General features: G+C 38.0%; 1 protein-coding gene across 3 annotated transcripts in view; it reads right to left on the bottom strand.

Moving 5' to 3' along the window:
* Positions 1-18243, bottom strand: part of WDR17 (WD repeat domain 17) — a 66002-nt gene extending 47759 nt beyond the window's left edge. For 2 of the 3 annotated variants that reach the window (XM_075751908.1, XM_075751909.1), the window contains exons 1-2: positions 18192-18229; positions 4327-4427 (exon numbers count right to left, since the gene is read on the bottom strand). In XM_075751908.1, the coding sequence (XP_075608023.1) occupies positions 4327-4392 (66 nt within the window). In that variant the 5' untranslated portion in view covers positions 4393-4427; positions 18192-18229. Of the gene's footprint in view, positions 1-4326; positions 4428-18191 lie in introns of all 3 variants that reach the window. The other variant, XM_075751910.1, reaches the window with a different exon arrangement.
* Between the last annotated feature and the right edge of the window lie 300 nt (positions 18244-18543).

Genomic DNA, 18543 nt, shown 5'->3' with positions numbered 1-18543 from the left:
TTCAGCCGAGTTCTAAACGCATGTCTGTAAGCATTACTGGATATGTCATATTAAGTAGTGTATTTGAAATAGAACACCACATTTGTCTTTTCTTTGTTCTACATTTAGATTAAAAACAAAAGATAACTTTATTTTTCAAGACATTCACCAACAGAAGCCTCATTCACAAGTTTAATTTAAAACAATCATTTCTGATAATATACTATTTTTCTTAAAATCTGATATTCTAATGAAAACATCTCCTAAATAAGATCAGCATTTAGATTAAAAAATGCTGCTTTGTGATATATCATTATTTCATTGAGTTAATAATTTATGTTTAAGAAACATTATTAAACTTGGATACTTCATATAGATTTTTCCTATTTAAGTATATGTAAAAAACCTACATATGTAAAATATTCTGAGCTGTGTTACAGAAAGGAATTCGCACTTTATTTGCTAATATTTGCTGGTTTAAACTTGTTAATATTTCCTGCTCCTTGTTAATAGCCATATACTGTTTTACAAAAAATACTGTAATTAAGAAGAAGCATTTGCTTTGAAATTCAATACAATAGTATCTAAAAGAACAAATTACAATTGTGTGGCATATTAACTTATTCTCTTGTAAGTATCTGCATTAGAGCAATTTCCTGCAGATCTTTTCAGCCATTATAAATTTCTGTTTAACATACTTATAGTATAAGGGAGAAAGCAGCATTCATCAGAACAGCCTGAGTAAAATGGCAGAAAACTAGAAATGCAGTATTACTGAATAAATATATATATATGTATGTATGATTTCACACGTGTTGCATTTTTATACAATGGAGATTTTTCGTACTTTGTTAAAAAAAGCATTTTATTTCAAAACAAGGGATGTACAAGTAATAATATTGGACTCTTAAGTATACACTGAAAAAACGCTGTGCATGTAAACAATGTACAACACTGGGAAAGCTATCAAAGGATGCCCACAGTTTCCAAGGAGATGAAGGGAACATGGAGGACAACAAAAACCTTTCTTTTCAATTGGCATGAGCAGCAACATTCTAAGTCCTTCCTTGTTGCTAAATATAGAAAAAAAATTAAACTGAAATTCTGTATACCATAGAGTTAATATTTTAAAATAACAACTGAATGGACTAGATACATAGACATGGCTATATATCAATAACTTAAAGATAAATGCCTAATAATCCCTACCTTAGCATAGGTATCATTTTTTGTAAACCACTTAAGAATTTCCATGTTCATTCCAATACCTTGCAGCTCCCAAAAATGCAAAATCTTGCTCTGGTTGTAGAATGAAATCACTTTACTTGACAGATGAAGGAACTAAACCTTGATGTTCACAGAATAATGCAGTTACTAAAGGATGCAGGAAAAAAGACTGAGCATTGTGTCGCACCACACACACAGAACGGCAGTGTCAGTAGCCTGGCAACTGCAGTTCTTTAACAGGCACCATTTTAATTTTAATCTAACTCCTTTCTCTCTGCTTCAGATACTCAGTGTATTTCCTTGCTCACTCTATTTCCCAACTGTACTACAATGATATTTGCAGAATAACAACAGCTCTTTAAATCCATCACTTAGCATCCTTTAATTATCAAGAGATGTGCTTGCATGTTATAAGTATTCATAAATTTCTAACCATCAAGCACAAGCAATAACATATCCTTATATTGTTAGCGATTGCGGTCCATATGGTGTATGACCTGTCCAAATGAGTACATATACAATATGGCACACAAAAGTGAATATACAGTATCTGTATGTTAATCAGCATCCTTCTGTATATATAAATCTCTAGTTTCTGAACAGCTATATGTAGTAAAGTGTTAGTGCCTTCTGCTCCTATCCATTCTGTTGTCACTATCTTCCAGTTAAGTTTCGATGTTTTCTTATGTGGAAAGCTTGCTGTCACTTCTGTACGTTTGACACATCTGTATCTCATCCAGACTACTGTCCCCAGGTACCAGTATTTTTGTCAATATGTCAATGATAATGTAATAATTAAAGATTTTCTTCAGTGACATAAAACCATATCTCCTTAAAGATGTCAGGTATATTTACCTGGAAACCATTGGAGATGAAAGAGTGACCTGTGAACCATACTGTTTCAAATTCATTACCCTACCCAATGGGACCAGGTAATGGACAATGAATTTATCTTGCTAAAAACATGAAGGTCTTCAAACATATCAAGAAATCTCTGTGTGTCTGCAAGACATGGCGGAAACTAACTTCTTCCTGACTGTGCCTGCCTCAATAGCACTGAGTCTCATGTAAGACCACAAGCATAATTAGTACTAGCCCTCTTCCAATAGGGCTGCAAAACACCAAGAACATTATAGCCATGTTAAGAAATTTAATTCTGATTATTATGTCCAGATCCATGAAATAAAGAATAATTGGAAATATTCTGGTACGTATGCAACTTAAAAGCCAATAGACAAATTAAATTTACTAAGACTAAACAAAGTAAGGAAATTTCCAAAAACTTCACTGTTTCTGGACATTTTCTAAATTCTATTCTATGCTATAAATACATTTAAATGTATTTATATGTATTACTTTATGAATCTGGGGAATCTCAAAAGTAAAAGTAAGCACATCAGAAGATGAGAAGAAATCTTACACTATAAAAACTTTGACATACGCATATTGTCAAAGATCAGCTGTCATTGATTTTAATAGATCCATAAGAAAAAAGGTTAGAAACAAAGAGATAGATGGCAGTGTCATATTTCAGTTATAATTTCTTAAGAACCAGATAGTTCATATCAGTTCAGCTGCTCCCTTTAAACAAAAATTCTTCCTTACTTTGCATGGAATACCACAAAACGCTAAAAAATTTTCAGCTCTTGATGTGGACAATCAAACTGCAGTTACTACTCTAGAGACTGTACACACACTACTTCAAGCAACTGCTTCTGGGCAAAAGATGAGCAAAGACTGACTACATTAATTGTGACAGTCACAGTGTAGAATAATGTAGAATAATGCAGAATAATTATGTAGGTTTATGCATGTACTGCCCTAAACACAAGTTAACCCCTTCATACTCCCCAGGAGGATTTAACCTAGGTAGACTATGGCTTGTTAAAGTGTCAGGTCTGGCTGCTAGCTTACCACTGAGAAGTACAGACAGAGAGTTTGTATGCTACTCTGCAAAAGTTAGAAGAAGTTTTTTCTACTTTTCTATACGTTTCATGGCGCACAGATAGTCTCTGGCTACTGAAGAATCAGAAAATTTACCAGATGCAAGAAAAGAGCGCCTTGGACAAGGCTTTGAATTTCAGCAAGATTCTTCAAAAACACCAGAAACCTTGGCTAGACTCTTGCAACCACCATTTGCAGATGACATTTGCTAGTTTATCATAAATTAGGAATTGTTCAAAATGAGTTACTTCTTGACACATCTTGCACCTGAATCCCTGATGAGTAGCTATTAAAAGATAGCTCCACATCTGAAACATTCATATCCTGAGTAACACATAAAATGAGAACAGTGGAAAAACATTAAAATCTGCTAGTTTTCAATACTTATGAGCATATAACTGGCATAACCAAGTAATACATAATACAATTAAAGCAGCTGCTGGCCCTTATGTTTCAGTAGCATCTCCTGCATTCCTATTCAATAGCTGAGAATATACTATCAAAGTGAGAAACAGAAATTACAAAAATATATGGTTACATAAAGGAGCCTGATACAGTGAAAGAAATATGACTTATATTTACTTCCCACCATAAATCCATGAAAGCAGCAGAAGATGAAGCTCGCCCAAGGCATGCAGTTAATAAACACTAAAAAAAAAGTAATCCAAGAGACCCTGCAAATGTTGCTATAGTAACAACTCCTCCTCCTTGGAAAAAAATGTTAATAAAAATACAGATATCCAAGGTATAAATTGGAAATGACCCTAGGTGAATTTAATATCTCCCAAATATTTTTGTTCTACTCTATTACTGCTTATAATTATTTTAGTTTACTCCATGCACAGTATAGTAATTCCTCCTGATAAAATAAAATTAAATGCTTGATTTCTCTCATTACATAAAGAATTACTACTCATTAAATTATGCAGCCTAAAAAAATGCAAGCAGGTGGCCACCAAACTTCCAATATCTTTTATCCAGCTAGCAACACTAATTTTCAAAAAACTCATTTTACATGTACTTATCTATTATTCAAGACCTCATTAAAACTACTAAAAATCCCTTCTTAGTACCACTATAGAACTATTACTTTTGGTACTAGTAATAAACAGCAGCTTAAAGAAGAAAAATATAAAGGAAGTAAAAGAGAAAAAGATTAATTTAAACAATTCTTACTCGTTGTTGTCCTTCATACCAATCATCTTCATCAAACCAGTGGGAAATATAAGTCATCCAAGCCATGACAGAAGGCACAGTTGAAATAAAAAATACAGAACCTGAACATATGTAAATACAATGAGTCCTATGGTAAAATTTACTCAAAACTACAACAAGCTCCCCAAAGATCAGATCTGAACTCTGTCATATGATTCTATAGTAATAAGCTTTAGATTCATAAATATATAATCTGAAATACTTTTAGGAGCAACTTAAATGCTATATGTATTGGATTCTAAACTGGAAAATAGCAATCAACACTAAAACAATTACTAGATTATCTATTCCAATACTTTAAATTAAAGCAGGTTAGTGCTTCAAGCTTGATTTTACAGTGCTTCTGAGCTCTGAAAATGAGGTGCTGCGTCATTCTTATTTGTGTCCTAAAAAATTATTTTCCTTTTTTTCCAAATGTACTGTCTATAGGAAATGTGGTTCATTGCACAAAAGCTTATATTGAAATGTAAAATACCTTCAGAGTCATGGGGAGTGATATGTTTTGGTTATGTAGGGAGTGGTTTCAACTGGCACAGTAGGAGGGGCCATGATTATCTCAAGAGCCAAGCGTCTTATGTTTAACATCTTTTTTCTTTCTTTTCTTTTACCTTTTTAAAAAATCTGAATCTCCATTGTTCACAGCCAGTGGAGCCCGAAGGACTCAGCTACAGCCACCAGCGCTGACTGGAAAATTTAAAAAGTCTAATTTTCACCAATTCATCGGAATGCATCCGCTTCTTTTCTCTCCCTCAGGAGAGTTTCAGATTATCTAACTGTATTTATTCCTTCTGCAGCTAGTTATCCTTTTCTTGTATGCTCCAAAGTTTCACAGTGCATTATACCAATGAAAACAAGAGGTGAAAAGAGGCATAAAAGCTGTGTTGCTCACACCACAATTCAGTGCTGCAGCAGCACACTTCATCAGCTGTGCTGTTTAGGAGACATAATTATACAAATCTTCCTGACTACATCGTTGCAGCAACTATCAAATCCTCAACAGAGATTATGGAGAACTAAAAACCCCCAGTTTCTTAAGAAATCTAGAACCCAGACAAACTCTGCCTTTCTGTACTAGATTAATAAGCTGTTTCCCAAAATTTCTAATATAATAAATGCAAAAGCATTTAAATGCAAAGACTGTGAAGTCAATTGTTCAATCAAGAAATAAATGAAGCCACGTAGGAAAAGAACAGCTGGAAATACCACGTTATTAACCTAGAGTTAGTGGTTAACAAGACTTACCTTCTCCAAAGAGCAATTCAGTGTCATTACAAGTCCTACTCTAGCACACATCATTTCCATTAAAGCTATTGTATAAGCAAGCTACGCTCTCAGATCCATAGCAGGGAAATAAAGAAAAGCAGCAATACCTTTGCTTTCCAATCTCTTACTAGGAAATTATAACACCCAAGGGGAAAAAAAAAAAAAACAAACCATGCACAAAATAATAAAAATTTAAATCAAGACACCCACTATATTTATGGGAAGTAGCATTCCCAGATTAGCAGATTTTTTTGTGGTTATACAATCCTTCAGATAAATAGATATATACAAAAGAATATACAGAGGAACTTTCCACCATAGCGATGAAATTTTTCACATTACTTGGCCTTTGAGACTTCAGCTCAAACATAAACAATGCAAAGTGCACAGAACTGCATGGCCTCAAACTATATGAGAAACACAGGGTTAATTCAGACACCTGTATTCATATGGCTGAAGAAATGCCTGACCATATCCATGGTCTATGACTAAATGATAAAAATGTTACTGATGTACCACTCCTATGAACAAAAATTTTACAATTTGCTAAACAAATCATATCCACATTATTACTGCTTGTTACACCTCAAAATCATGGCTTCAAACAAATTAATACTATTGCATTTCGGAAAACTTTTGCTTTCGTGCTGCTCTGTCTCTTTATAAGGGTACATGGCATCATTCAGAATCCTGAGCAAAGTATTACATGCAGTTCAATAGTAACAAATCTTTTCCGTTTTACATTGTGGAACAGCTATAGGTGTACGTGAACTGAATTTTCTAGTCTCAATACCAACCTGTTAGAATAATGAGTCTCTCAAGAGAGACTAACACTGTGGTTTACATTTAGTTCCAGGATCATCATGGAAGCAAGGGGTAAGTGAATATGAATACAGTATTACCCTTTCAATAAACTGGTGATATCATCAGCTCAAAGGTACAGACACAATTAAAATCTTCACAGGACAGCAGATGGGAACTTAAACTGCTAAAAACAATCTGTTACAATTACCTGTAAATAAAGTAAAAAGCTTTGTACTAAATTATACTTGAAAACTAAAACAAGAAAGACTAGAAGCTGCAAATGCATCATGGATCCATTATATTTGTTTGTCTATTCCATTATTCATCTCCCAACTGCTGGAAAAACTATTATACTATTGGCATAATAATACTCCAGTGGAGGATGAATGAAACTCCATGTACTCCATGCTCCCTTCCAGCTTAAGATATTCTAGGATTCTATGATCAAGCCTATGCTGCAGACCTTTCACAATCCTGCCTTTGGAACTAGCTACTCTCATTTCAGTGAGTGATAGAATAATTTTATGCTTTTAAGGGTCAGGACCTAACTCCTAGAGGGAACAACTATGGTAAAGTAACTACATTTAAGAAACTCAAGTTGTTATGCATATGCAATAACTAATATGTAAATATATGACATGATGAGAATAATGTTATCAATGTATGTTACAAGTCAGAAAGGTCTGTTACTATTTAGCACTCACAAGCATTAACTTCTCATCATTTGAGGTGGAAATTGCAATAGCTACCAATGCTACAATAGAATATGTATTTCCCTAAAAGTTTTACAAGAACATACTTTAGAGGAACCCAAGATATCTTGCTGGGCTCAGCAGTTCAGCTTTTTTACATTGCCGTGTGAATTTTAAAAGGCAAGTGAGATATACAAAGAAGCCAACTAAAAGTATACAAAAATTAGCATTCTAGATTTAATGCTGTTCTAGGTCATTTCACAATGCTTAGCACCTCCTGCATCCACAGTCATATTAGCACATATTTAAGTGCATTGTCCAGACCATCCACAGCCTTCACCAAGTCCCACTGTCACACTGAGTCAACGTGCTCAGGAGAAGGTACACCTCTACAACTCCAAAGAGGCAGTTGGACAATATAGGACCATGGATTCTGTTCTCTCCCCTTCACATAACTGTGCAGTCTTTACTCCTCATCTCTCAGTCTGGAATCTGAGGGAGACTTTCCATCAGGAGCTGGGCTCTTATCTGCCTGTGTAAGACCAACAGGGAGCAGCACAAGTAGGTTACTTTCAAAAGTATGGAAGCCAGGAGCCAAAGGTGACCTCAAAGCAGGCAGGGGGGTAACCTCACTGTAGAGTTGCACAGTCCCTCAGTACTCAAGAGCAGCAGAACAGGTCCAGTGATGGTAACCAGGTTCAGCTGATAGTCCAGTGATCACCAGACAAGTTCACAGTGTCAAAGCAAATCCGAGCTGAAGACAGAAACTCAGCAAGGCCAGGTCAGGAGCAGCAAGGTGTTAAGACCAGACACAGTGTGGCTATGGAACAGTTCAGGCAAAGACCGAGGCAAGGGCCTGAGGAGCTTCAATGCAGCTCTAGAGCCAGGGGGCAGAAGGTGCATGGATGGAGGCCCAGACAAGCTCTTTCTCCTGACTTCACTGTTTTCACACAGTCTGACCCAAGGTTACACAGCTGCACTGTAGCAGAGCTTGCCTTGAACACAGACAGTTAAAACTCCTGGCATGGGGAGGAAAGAGGGCAAAGATGGAGATTGCTGAACAAGAGTTATGGGCTGGTCAGGCCAATTAGAGCCTCTGCATTGCTGGAATGGAAGATGCAGAACAACAGCACTCTTGATGCCATATCATGATCAGGTTAGAGAGTCTTGTAAGCTCACGAGAGGTCACTACACTGGCATTCTGATCTAGAAAGAGCCTCAGTTTGAATGCCTGTGGCCAATTTTATCTTCTCACAGTATAACAGTCATGGGAAGCAGCTGCCACTGGCAGAATTACCTTTGAGAACCTAACAACATTCAACTGAAATTGAAAACTTCCTCTGTCCACCAAGTCTCTGGTGCCCTCCACCCTGGCAGGTTTTCAGTACACTGTTGGAAGAAGACACGAGAACTTTGTTCTAGATGATGATTTCTCAACTTCACAACCCCATGTGAGTTCAAGTGGGGAGGACAGACAGAAGTGGAACCATAGAAGATGGTCCATAACGTGAAAGCTGCACTGTGGAGATGGGGAGTGACTGGAAGTGGGGAGCTCGAGAGGATATCAACAGCTGCCTAGACACTCAGTGAGCCGGGACCATGAGCAGAGAGCTGGATAAATGGCAGATATTCCACAGCTATGAGCTCTGAAACCATGAGTTACAGGGATTCAAAGCAGCTTGCTGTCAGGAGGAAGAGTATAAACTAGGCAGATGAAGGAGATGGATGGAGTACAGGAGGTACTGTTATTCATACAAGGCATTTCCACTTATACATACAAGCAACTCCTATGAGGGCTGTAATGCATGTAGCCAGCACAATTCTAGGATCTGCTATCACAAGCAGCTATGTGCCACTGTAGAATATAGCAACTGAACAAATAACTTTTGGAATCCTTCACATACAGTGTTGATACTGGGAAAAAATGTCTATACTTTATGCTAAATGTTTAAAACAAATAAATTCCAGCTTTACCAGTTGGTGGCATGAATAGTCTCAGAGATATTGAGATTGTAAAGGAAATTTCTTCTCAAGTTTATGAGCATCATCTATCAAGGGTAACAGACATTGCACGTATTCACAAAACTAGTGTCTGAAGAACACTGAAGTGACAATACAAGGTTCTTTAATCCTTATTTGGTTTCCTAAATCAAATCATTCTCAGAAAAGTTAGATATTGAACAGTTCAACATGATTTCACAATTAGAAATGTCTTCTAGCTTCAAGTAGGAGAGGAATTAATTCCAAGTGAAGAGTTACTTTATTGACGATGACAACCTTCAATTACCTTAAGTGTGGACATTAGACAGGACAGAAAGCCCATACACTATGAAATTTCCTCTAAGATATGATCCAGCAGGAATAAAATAGTAATTGTGTTTTGCCAACTGCTTTTAATGATTCTGCCTTATATGATAATAGGAAGGATGTGCAATTTGAGAATAGTGACAGTTAGTGGAGGTTACGATCTCCACTACCACAGATAAAACAGCTGAATACTTAGCCCTAAAGTTTGATTGGCTAGGCATAAACACAAAAACCCGAGAACAGTCAAAAGGATAAAATGGAAGTGATGTTGTAAGTTGTGATGCTTTAGGATAAGAACATTAAAATGTGTGGTTCAAGATCAGCACTACAAAGGTCAAGAATTACAAAAAATCCAAACAAAAAATAATCAATGTTTATCTTCTATTTGTATTTGATATCAAAGTTGATTTCACTTCTGGATACTTCAGTGCAGGTTTTGGGTTTGTTTTTGTTTTTTTTTTTTTGTGAGTGTAAGCTACTACCTTGCTCTCTACAAAGATGTAAACTTGTAAGAGCTTGAAAGGAGATGCTGAAGAATAGAAAGGCGTCAATCTCTACAAACTAAAACATATTGCTAAATATAACATACATATATAGTTTACCTAGAAAAGAAAGGATAAAATATTACATCTGAAAATAATTAACTAAATGTCATTGGAATGAACAAGCTGACACTATTCTCCTATGTTATCTGGCAATACCTGATGTCAGGAATATATTTCAGTTATTAAGAAATATCTTCAAGAAGGGAACAGAGGTAAGAAACCTCTCTGCCTTAATCCTCAGCTTTTGCCACCATTTGCTATTATTTAATAATCTGTAGTTGATGTACTGTCCCAAATCAACCACACACTTTTTTCCAAATACATTTCTAACCACTGTTATGTTTCTGTTTAAATCTTACACAGAGAAATATTTAGACATTTGCCTGTATAACTTCTTTAAAAAGTCAGATTTGATGTATTCTTGCCAGAATTCAGTAGCATTAAGTATGTTTCAAAATTAAGAATGATTTTCAATTAATTGACTATATTTATACCTCATAGAAATCGGTATTTAGTAAACTTGTCTGCAGATTCGCTGTACCCAATTCCATGACAAAATTAATTCTCTGTAAAACCATGTAGACATTATTTCATAACATGCCCCATCATAGCACCAAAAATTATCTACCGAATGACTATATACTAAAGATTAACATGCTACAACTTTACATTTTCTCTTTTGACACATTTTGACGCCACAAAATTTATTACAGGAATTAATGTCTCCATAATAACAACAAACTCCAAACACAAAAAACCAACAAAAAAAACCCCACACAACAAAAAAACCCCAAGTACAAAATGCTTCAAAAATTCTTTAAATTACATTAATATAAAAATTTCATTATTTTCATAATTTGTACAGCATTATGTAAATACATTACATCAGTATCTATAGTAAAGAAATCAGTTTAAAAGAAGAAGTTATATATATAGTAAAGAAATAAGTTTAAAATCCTCAGGTTTTATTTATTAATTAGTGCTTTAAAAACCTTTACATGAAGAATATCCTAAAATAAAACCCAATAATATAATGTTTACAGTAAGGCTGTATGATAAGCAATCATAGGATAATTAGACAGCAGACTTATGTCTCAGTGCTCCTATGTCATATGATGTCAGTTAAGAATTGAATTTCCCCCTACTCCTCCCAGACTACTAACAGTACAAACACAAACAGGGCTCTAAATGGTTGTCCTTTTTAGTTTTTTTCCCCTCATTTGCTCTTTCCCAACAAGCTGTATGGATTTATCAGGACAAGATGACATACAGGATAGCCAGGCCACCTTACAGTGATTAAAATAAGCTGCTAGTAACAGATGTGCAACACCATTATCATCACAAGATCTGCAATAGGATGAGACTTTAGAACAACCTTCCCACAAGAGTACGAGGTCAAAAACATAGCTACTTTTAAGATTGAGCTTTATCAGTTTATGGAGGAGATTAGGCTCTAGCTGCCAACAATAGCAGTAGATTAGACTTGATCACATATCTTCCTAAGGATGTTCCATAATTGGATCTTGAAACTTTTATAGTCTTTTTTTTTTCCTAAGAAAATAACTTTAACGTCTCTTAAGAAAAAATATAAATGAGTATGTTTATGTATACAGTACCAATGTTAGTATGGCTTAGCAGATGTTTCCATTCAAATTCTGTAAAGAATACATAGTGCTTTTAAGAAAAGTTAAGTATCTCTTCGATTTTCAAATTCCTTGTTCAAAAAAGACAAAATGGGCACACTACATATGTATGGAGAAAAATTATAACCTTATTCACAAAGCTATGTCTATACTGAAGTGCTTATCTCAGTTTCATAATCATTACACACATAAAGGGATGCCATCCAGAGGGACCTTGACAGGCTGGAGAGGTGGGCCCGTGCGAACCGTATGAAGTTCAACCAGGCCAAGTGCAAGGTCCTGCACGTGAGTCAGGGCAATCCCAAGCACAGCTATAGGCTGGGTGAGGAAAGGATTGAAAGCAGCCCTGAGGAGAAGGGCTTGGGGGTATTGATTGATGAGAAGCTCAACATGAGCCGGCAGTGTGCGCCTGCAGCCCAGAAAGCCAACCGTGTCCTGGGCTGCATCAAAAGAGGTGTGACCAGCAGGTCGAGGGAGGGGATCCTGCCCCTCTACTCCGCTCCTGTGAGACCCCACCTGGAGTACTGCGTCCAGCTCTGGGGGCCCCAGTACAGGAGAGACATGGAGCTGTTGGAGCGAGTCCAGAGGAGGGCCACAAAGCTGATCAGAGGGCTGGAGCACCTCTCCTATGGGGACAGGCTGAGAGAGTTGGGATTGTTCAGCCTGGAGAAAAGGCGGCTCCGGGGAGATCTAATTGCGGCTTACCAGTACCTGAAGGGGCCTACAGGAAAGATGGTGAGGGACTGTTTATCAGGGAGTGTAGTGACAGGACAAGGGGTAACGGGTTCAAGCTGAAGGAGGGTTGATTTAGATTAGATGTTAGAAAGAAATTCTTTACTGTTAGAGCGGTGAGGCACTGGAACAGGTTGACCAGAGAGGTTGTGGATGCTCCATCCCTGGAAGTGTTTAAGACCAGGTTGGATGGGGCTTTGGGCAGCGTGGTCTAGTGGAGGGCGTCCCTGCCCATGGCAGGGGAGTTGGAACTAGATGATCTTTAAGGTCCCTTCCAACCCAAACCATTCTATGATTCTATGACTCTATAAAATCTGGATGTACTCAAAGATGAAGTGCCCTAGTTTCTGAAAAAAAAAAAAAAAAAAAAAAGAAAGAAAAAGAAAAAAGTTGTTCGCTCTGTCAGCAAACAGTTAATACGGCAAGAAAGATGTTGCATGTATTTTTTCTATCATGCTAATAAGTTTTACCTATGTCTAGCTGGATTGCAAGTCATTCCATTTTAACGCGTTCTTCAGAAACATGTTAGATTACAACAAATTTAGATTATAATAGTGCAAATCCCTGCCAGGAATGATAATGAACACATTTTGAAGTAAACATTTTAATAATAATCATTTTTCAAGCTATATTTTGGTGATTTGGATGTTAAATATAAAAGAAATAAGTACTATTATCTTAAGTACATTTCTATGGCAGAGATAAGAAAAAAGAAAAACATTTCCTCAGTATATTTAACTTAACGTACCAAGAACTTTCCTTAGCAGAAAAAAATTTCAGCATCTGAAGCACAAACAACCCCACAAAGTAGGTAACTTGAAAGCAGGCAAAAGAAAATTAATGAAAAAAGAAGAAATAATTCTCTCTGTGAAGCTCAAGGTAATATTTAAAATCCCTTGGATCTTGGTCATGTCCCTGTGCTATTCATCATCTGTATGTATTTGTTAATGGATTTGGTGAGCTAAGAGAAGTTGAATAGCCAAAGTGTGGATGACATCCACATCTTGTACAAACTGTACCCTCTTACACATCTGTTAATACTAATTTTCAAAATTTGGAAAACTAGTTGAAGCTGGACACAGGCAAGATTGACTTGATTTTATTGGCAAAACAGATCACCATTTAAAAGTTTGTCTCCAAGATAATGTTCTAAAACACAGAGACTTTCTGCCCTAAGAATTTTTACAGAGCAGTCAATTAAACATTTATGTTCAGACACTTCAGGGGCCACTTGGGCTTTAATAACCACAAAAGCAAAAAGAACTCTGAAAAAAGCATACATCACAACCACCTCCAAAAAAAAAAAAAAAAAAAAAAAAGAAACCTCTAACTGCAACAAGATTGCACACCATTCTCTGGAAATCTGAACCGGATACAACTACATGCATGTTCATATCCAGCAGGTTAAGTATATTAAAAAAAATGTGCTGTAGGTTAGTTACAAATGATTACAGAACTCTTCTCAACACTAACCTCAGACTCAAAGTAAAGTCTTAATTTCTCTTTCCTGGCATTTAAACTTATGTATGAAATTGATCTTCAGGAACTGACATATGCCCTTTCATTCCATCATTATCAATCTCCCACTACAAGTATTTTCAGACAATAGGTAACAATCTGAAAAGGAACTTATGACGATAAAAATAGTAGACCTTGATTTGCCTAGATGCAAAAAAAAAACCCCAAACCAACACAACTCTAGCGTAAGAACTCAAAATGATTCTTTAATCAGATTGAAAAAGAGAATATAGAAGGTCAAATCCAAAGAGATCAGGGTTCAGACTATCAATAAACTAGGCAATTTATGTCTCATTGAGAAAGAGAAGACTGAGTAACATGCAAAAGCAGGTTGTCTAATGGCGCAATGTTGTGGTTTAATCCCAACAGGCAGCTAAGCACCACCCAGCCGCTTGCTCACTCCACCCCGCCCAGTGGTATGTGGGAGAAAATCAGAAGGGTAGAAGTGAGAAAACTTGTGGGTTCAGGGAAAGACACTTCAATAGATAAACTGAAAGCTGCACACGCAAGCAAAGCAAAACAAGGAATTCATTCCCCACTTCCCATGGGCAGGCAGGTGTTCAGCCATCCCCAGGAAAGCAGGGCTCCATCATGCGTAACGGTGACTTGGGAAGAAAAACACCATCACTCCGAACATCCGTGTCTCCCCTTCCTCTTCCCCCAGCCCTTTATATGCTGAGCATGACACCATATGGTATGGAATATCTCTTTGGTCAGTTGGGGTCAGCTGTCCCGGCTGTGTCCCCTCCCAGCTTCTTGTGCACCTCCAGCCTACTCACTGGTGGGGTGGGGAGCAGAAAAGGCCTTGGGTCTGTGTAAGCACTGCTCAGCAGTAACGAAAACATCCCTATGTTATCAACTCTGTTTTCAGCACAAATCCAAAACACAGCCCTGTACTTGCTACTGTGAAGAAAATTAACTCTATCCCAGCCAAACCCAGTACACACAGGTAAATGCAAACAATTATATCTAAGACAGAAACAAAATAGGAGATCTCAAAACATATAAATTGAAGGGATGGGATAAACTCTATCCCCCCAAAAAAAACCCTGCAAGTAGAGATGATTGGTTTCAACAGACCATGAAATTTAGTAAAAACTACACAACTATAGTACAACAAAAGAAGATGGAAAAATCCTTACAAAATCAGTCAAATATTGAATGTAATAAACCATAGGAAAAGTGTGAGCCATCAACAGGATGGAACCATGAGAAGAAGAGATATACAATGTGTTAGGAAAGCTATTTTCATCACAGAAGGAAGCTGAACACCATTATACCAGGCACTCATGCACTACGTTTGCTTAGCATATTCAAGAGAGATGGATTTAATTTTTTTTAGATACAGTGTTTTAAAGTAATGAAGGAAGGAGGTGGTAATTACCAGAGATATAGAAGTGCTATTTAAATCAGGATACCATACAGGCTAAGCAGCTGGGTTCAAATCGGCCATATAGGCTGGAAAGCAGATGAAAGTTTCCATACCTGAACCAAATTTCTAGTCAGTAGAAGCATTAAGAAAGAGAATCATTAAGTAGGGAAAAGGCAGTATTAACTTCACCAATATAAGACATATAATACACAGTCTACCCCCCCCTCCCCCTCAATGACATTCTTTTTCCACTTCAACAACTGATTCCAAGAGCTGGGGGTCTCCCATCATTAAATAGGAAATTAGACACTGAATGGAAAGATTCATTAATGATGAAGATTTTAGAAATTACTAATTATCAAATTGTGTGGTTACACACAACTTCCCACATAAAACTGGACAAAGTAGCCCAAGTGAAAAATCTAACAAAGAGCCTTAGCAGAGACGATGGTGCAGTCAATGTCATCACCACAAATGGTAACACCATCAAGTGACAGAAAGAACTGGAAGAGATGAGTTCCCACACTTCATGACAAGACAGTCTTGAGAGCTACTATATGATATTGTTAAGAACATAAAAAAAGTCAGCAAAACTGTACCAGCCTTAACTGCTAAAGTAGTGAACCCCACTTGTAGCAGCAAAACCAAATTCTCCAACTTGTGCTAGAGCAGGATAAGGAAGAAATGGCCCCAATGGATTCAACCAAGGTGTACTTATTATAGGACTGAAATGGGGAAAAGAATACCATACAAAGCTCCTGTCCGCCAGTGTCCAGAATACAGCTCAGCTGCTACTATAAATATTTGCTGGCCGGAACGACACTATGTCACCGAATTGCCTATACCCTAAAGATGAATTCTCAGTTCTCATTGCCAGTTGCTATAATTCAAATGTTATATTGATGTTTACTTCTCTTCTTGTGCTGTCTATCTTTTGCCTTATCTAACAAAATATGCAAGTTACACGGTGTCTTCACCAGGATTTGCTGAGGTAACTCTTACTGTCCACATCAACTCTGACTCACAGACTGCAGGAAGAGGAAATAATGCTTTCCCTAAGTTATCATCTCCTATTACCACTGCTAGAAACCCTGAGTTAAACAGACCATTAGTCAAACTCAGTGAGGACTCCCCTATGTTGCTCTTGCTATGTGGAAACATTCCTCATAGCAGACAACTAAATTACAAGTTTATCATTGTGTTATTAGTCCTTTAAATAGCCAGAGCTACTCCACGAATCCAAGATTTGCTGTAATAGAACACACAGAATGACACTTCTGGAAGAAGACTGTAGACATCTTGTCAGGGAGAATAATTAATAAGTTACCAAAAAAAAATCACTAAGTAAAACAATACTTCCATGATATTTTAAAATGTTTGCGTTATCTGTATTACTCCATACATACTCCATATTACCTTTGCAAGTTCTTTAGGTCACCATGTCTTCACATGGGTTACAACAATTAGCCAAAGATTACTACAGTCTTAACTGAAGCTTTTGAACAATTCTTATATGCAAAACATAAATAATGGTAACACAAATTCAGCTTGACTGATTTGTGCAAGGCACTTTTTCTCCAGTAGAAAACTTAAAATATAGAAGTAACTGATACAGTTGTGCCTTTAATCACAAAAGAATTTATTTGCAACTGGCACAACCTAAGTGAATTTCCCCTATTTTAGGACTACAAAAAATTAGGAAGTGCAAAGGTTAGCAACTTGAACTTAATTTAAAACAAAGGGAAGTATGCCTTACCATGAATGACAAGCAAAATAATAGTTTGCTAAAGTCTGAAGAACATCTGATTGTTTACTATCTGTGCTTATCATCAGAATTCTTCCCCCTAAATGCTCTTAAGAAGAGCAGTAAACTGCATAATGTCATGACAAATTTTTTAAGAGAGGCATAAAACCAGAAAGCTCTACATTCTTAACATAGACGGGACTTAAACTCTAGAATTAGTTAGAAAAAGACACAACAAACTCCCTAGCCCATGACAATTTTGAAAGACTGAGTGCATGGCCATCAGAAAGATATTCTTGAAACAAACAGTTTTTAGGCTTGAAAGAGAGATTTCCAAGTATTTATGTTCTATATAACAGAGTGGTTAAGCCAATTATTAAGAACATTATGGTCTTCATCGAATTTAAAATCCAGGATTATGATATTTACTACAGCATTCTAAGTAAAGATCTCAAGTGGATTTTGACTGCATGCCATGCCAGTTTCTCAAATTGTTGTGTGACCATTTCTATGTAAAGCAACATCTTTTAGGATATCAGAGAAATTAATTTAACAAAAAAAAAAATTTAAATACTTATTTCCTCATTTGTGGAATCTGCTGTCTTAAATTTGTTTTCATAAGCTTTGTTTGCTTAGCGAGTAGTTTGCTTTTGTACTCGAATAATTTTTTAAATTTTCTAAGCTTGTTTTTGCTTCCCCCTCCTACACTTGTCCCAGCTGGGAAAAGCATTTGAAGTATAAACAAGCCCAAAGCTCTCCCTCCCTACGGAGGGCAGGCATTTTCCACACAGTTTGCTTCTCCCAGAGATTGCTGCCTCCACGTTTACTCGATTTTAAGTTTATGTTTCCGCACAGGCACGTTTGTACAGAGATACGCATATAGTAGAAAAGTCCCAAAACCAACGCAAAAACCCAACAATACCGCCAAGCCCACTCCTGGATACTTCAGAGGAGCGCCCGAAGCCCCGAAAGGTACCCAGGACAGCTCCGTCCCCAGGCCGCAGGTGGGCGCGGCCCGGCAAAGCTCCACGGAACCGCCGCCCGCGGGACAACCGGGCCCGCACCGAACTCCACCGCCGGAGCCGGGCCGCCCCTCCCCGCCCGCCACACGGCAGGGCAAGAAACGCCGCACCGCACGCCTCCCACCCGCCCGGCCGGGCTGCCAAGCTCGGGGCCCATTCCCCGGTGGCGGCCGCCAGCCCTCACCTGTCCTCCCGCAGCGCCCACAGCGCGTCCGCCACCGCCGCCGCGCAGAGAAACCAACCCCGTCTCCCGGGCAACCTGGCGGGCCCGCCCCCGCCGCGCGCTCATTGGAGGGAGACGCCGGCCGCCGGCGGGCGGAAGAGGCGACCGCGTTACTTAGCAACGGGGCGGGCGGCGCGAGCCCTACCTGAGGGCCCCCGGAGGAGCGGCGGCCCGGGGAGACGCCAGCGGCGGCTCGCGCCTCAGCCGTTAACGGCCGCGTCTGCCTGACCTGGGAGACACTGAGGGGGCGAACCCCGGCCCCAGCTCCGCTCTTTCGTGCGGGTTTCAACCGGGTCCGTAGTTGAGGGGAGGT

Source organism: Balearica regulorum, chromosome 4 (assembly GCF_011004875.1).
Source record: "Balearica regulorum gibbericeps isolate bBalReg1 chromosome 4, bBalReg1.pri, whole genome shotgun sequence".
NCBI classification, from domain to species: Eukaryota; Metazoa; Chordata; class Aves; order Gruiformes; family Gruidae; genus Balearica; species Balearica regulorum.
Note: the sequence above shows the minus strand (reverse complement) of the source record. Positions and strands in the feature narration are given on the sequence as shown.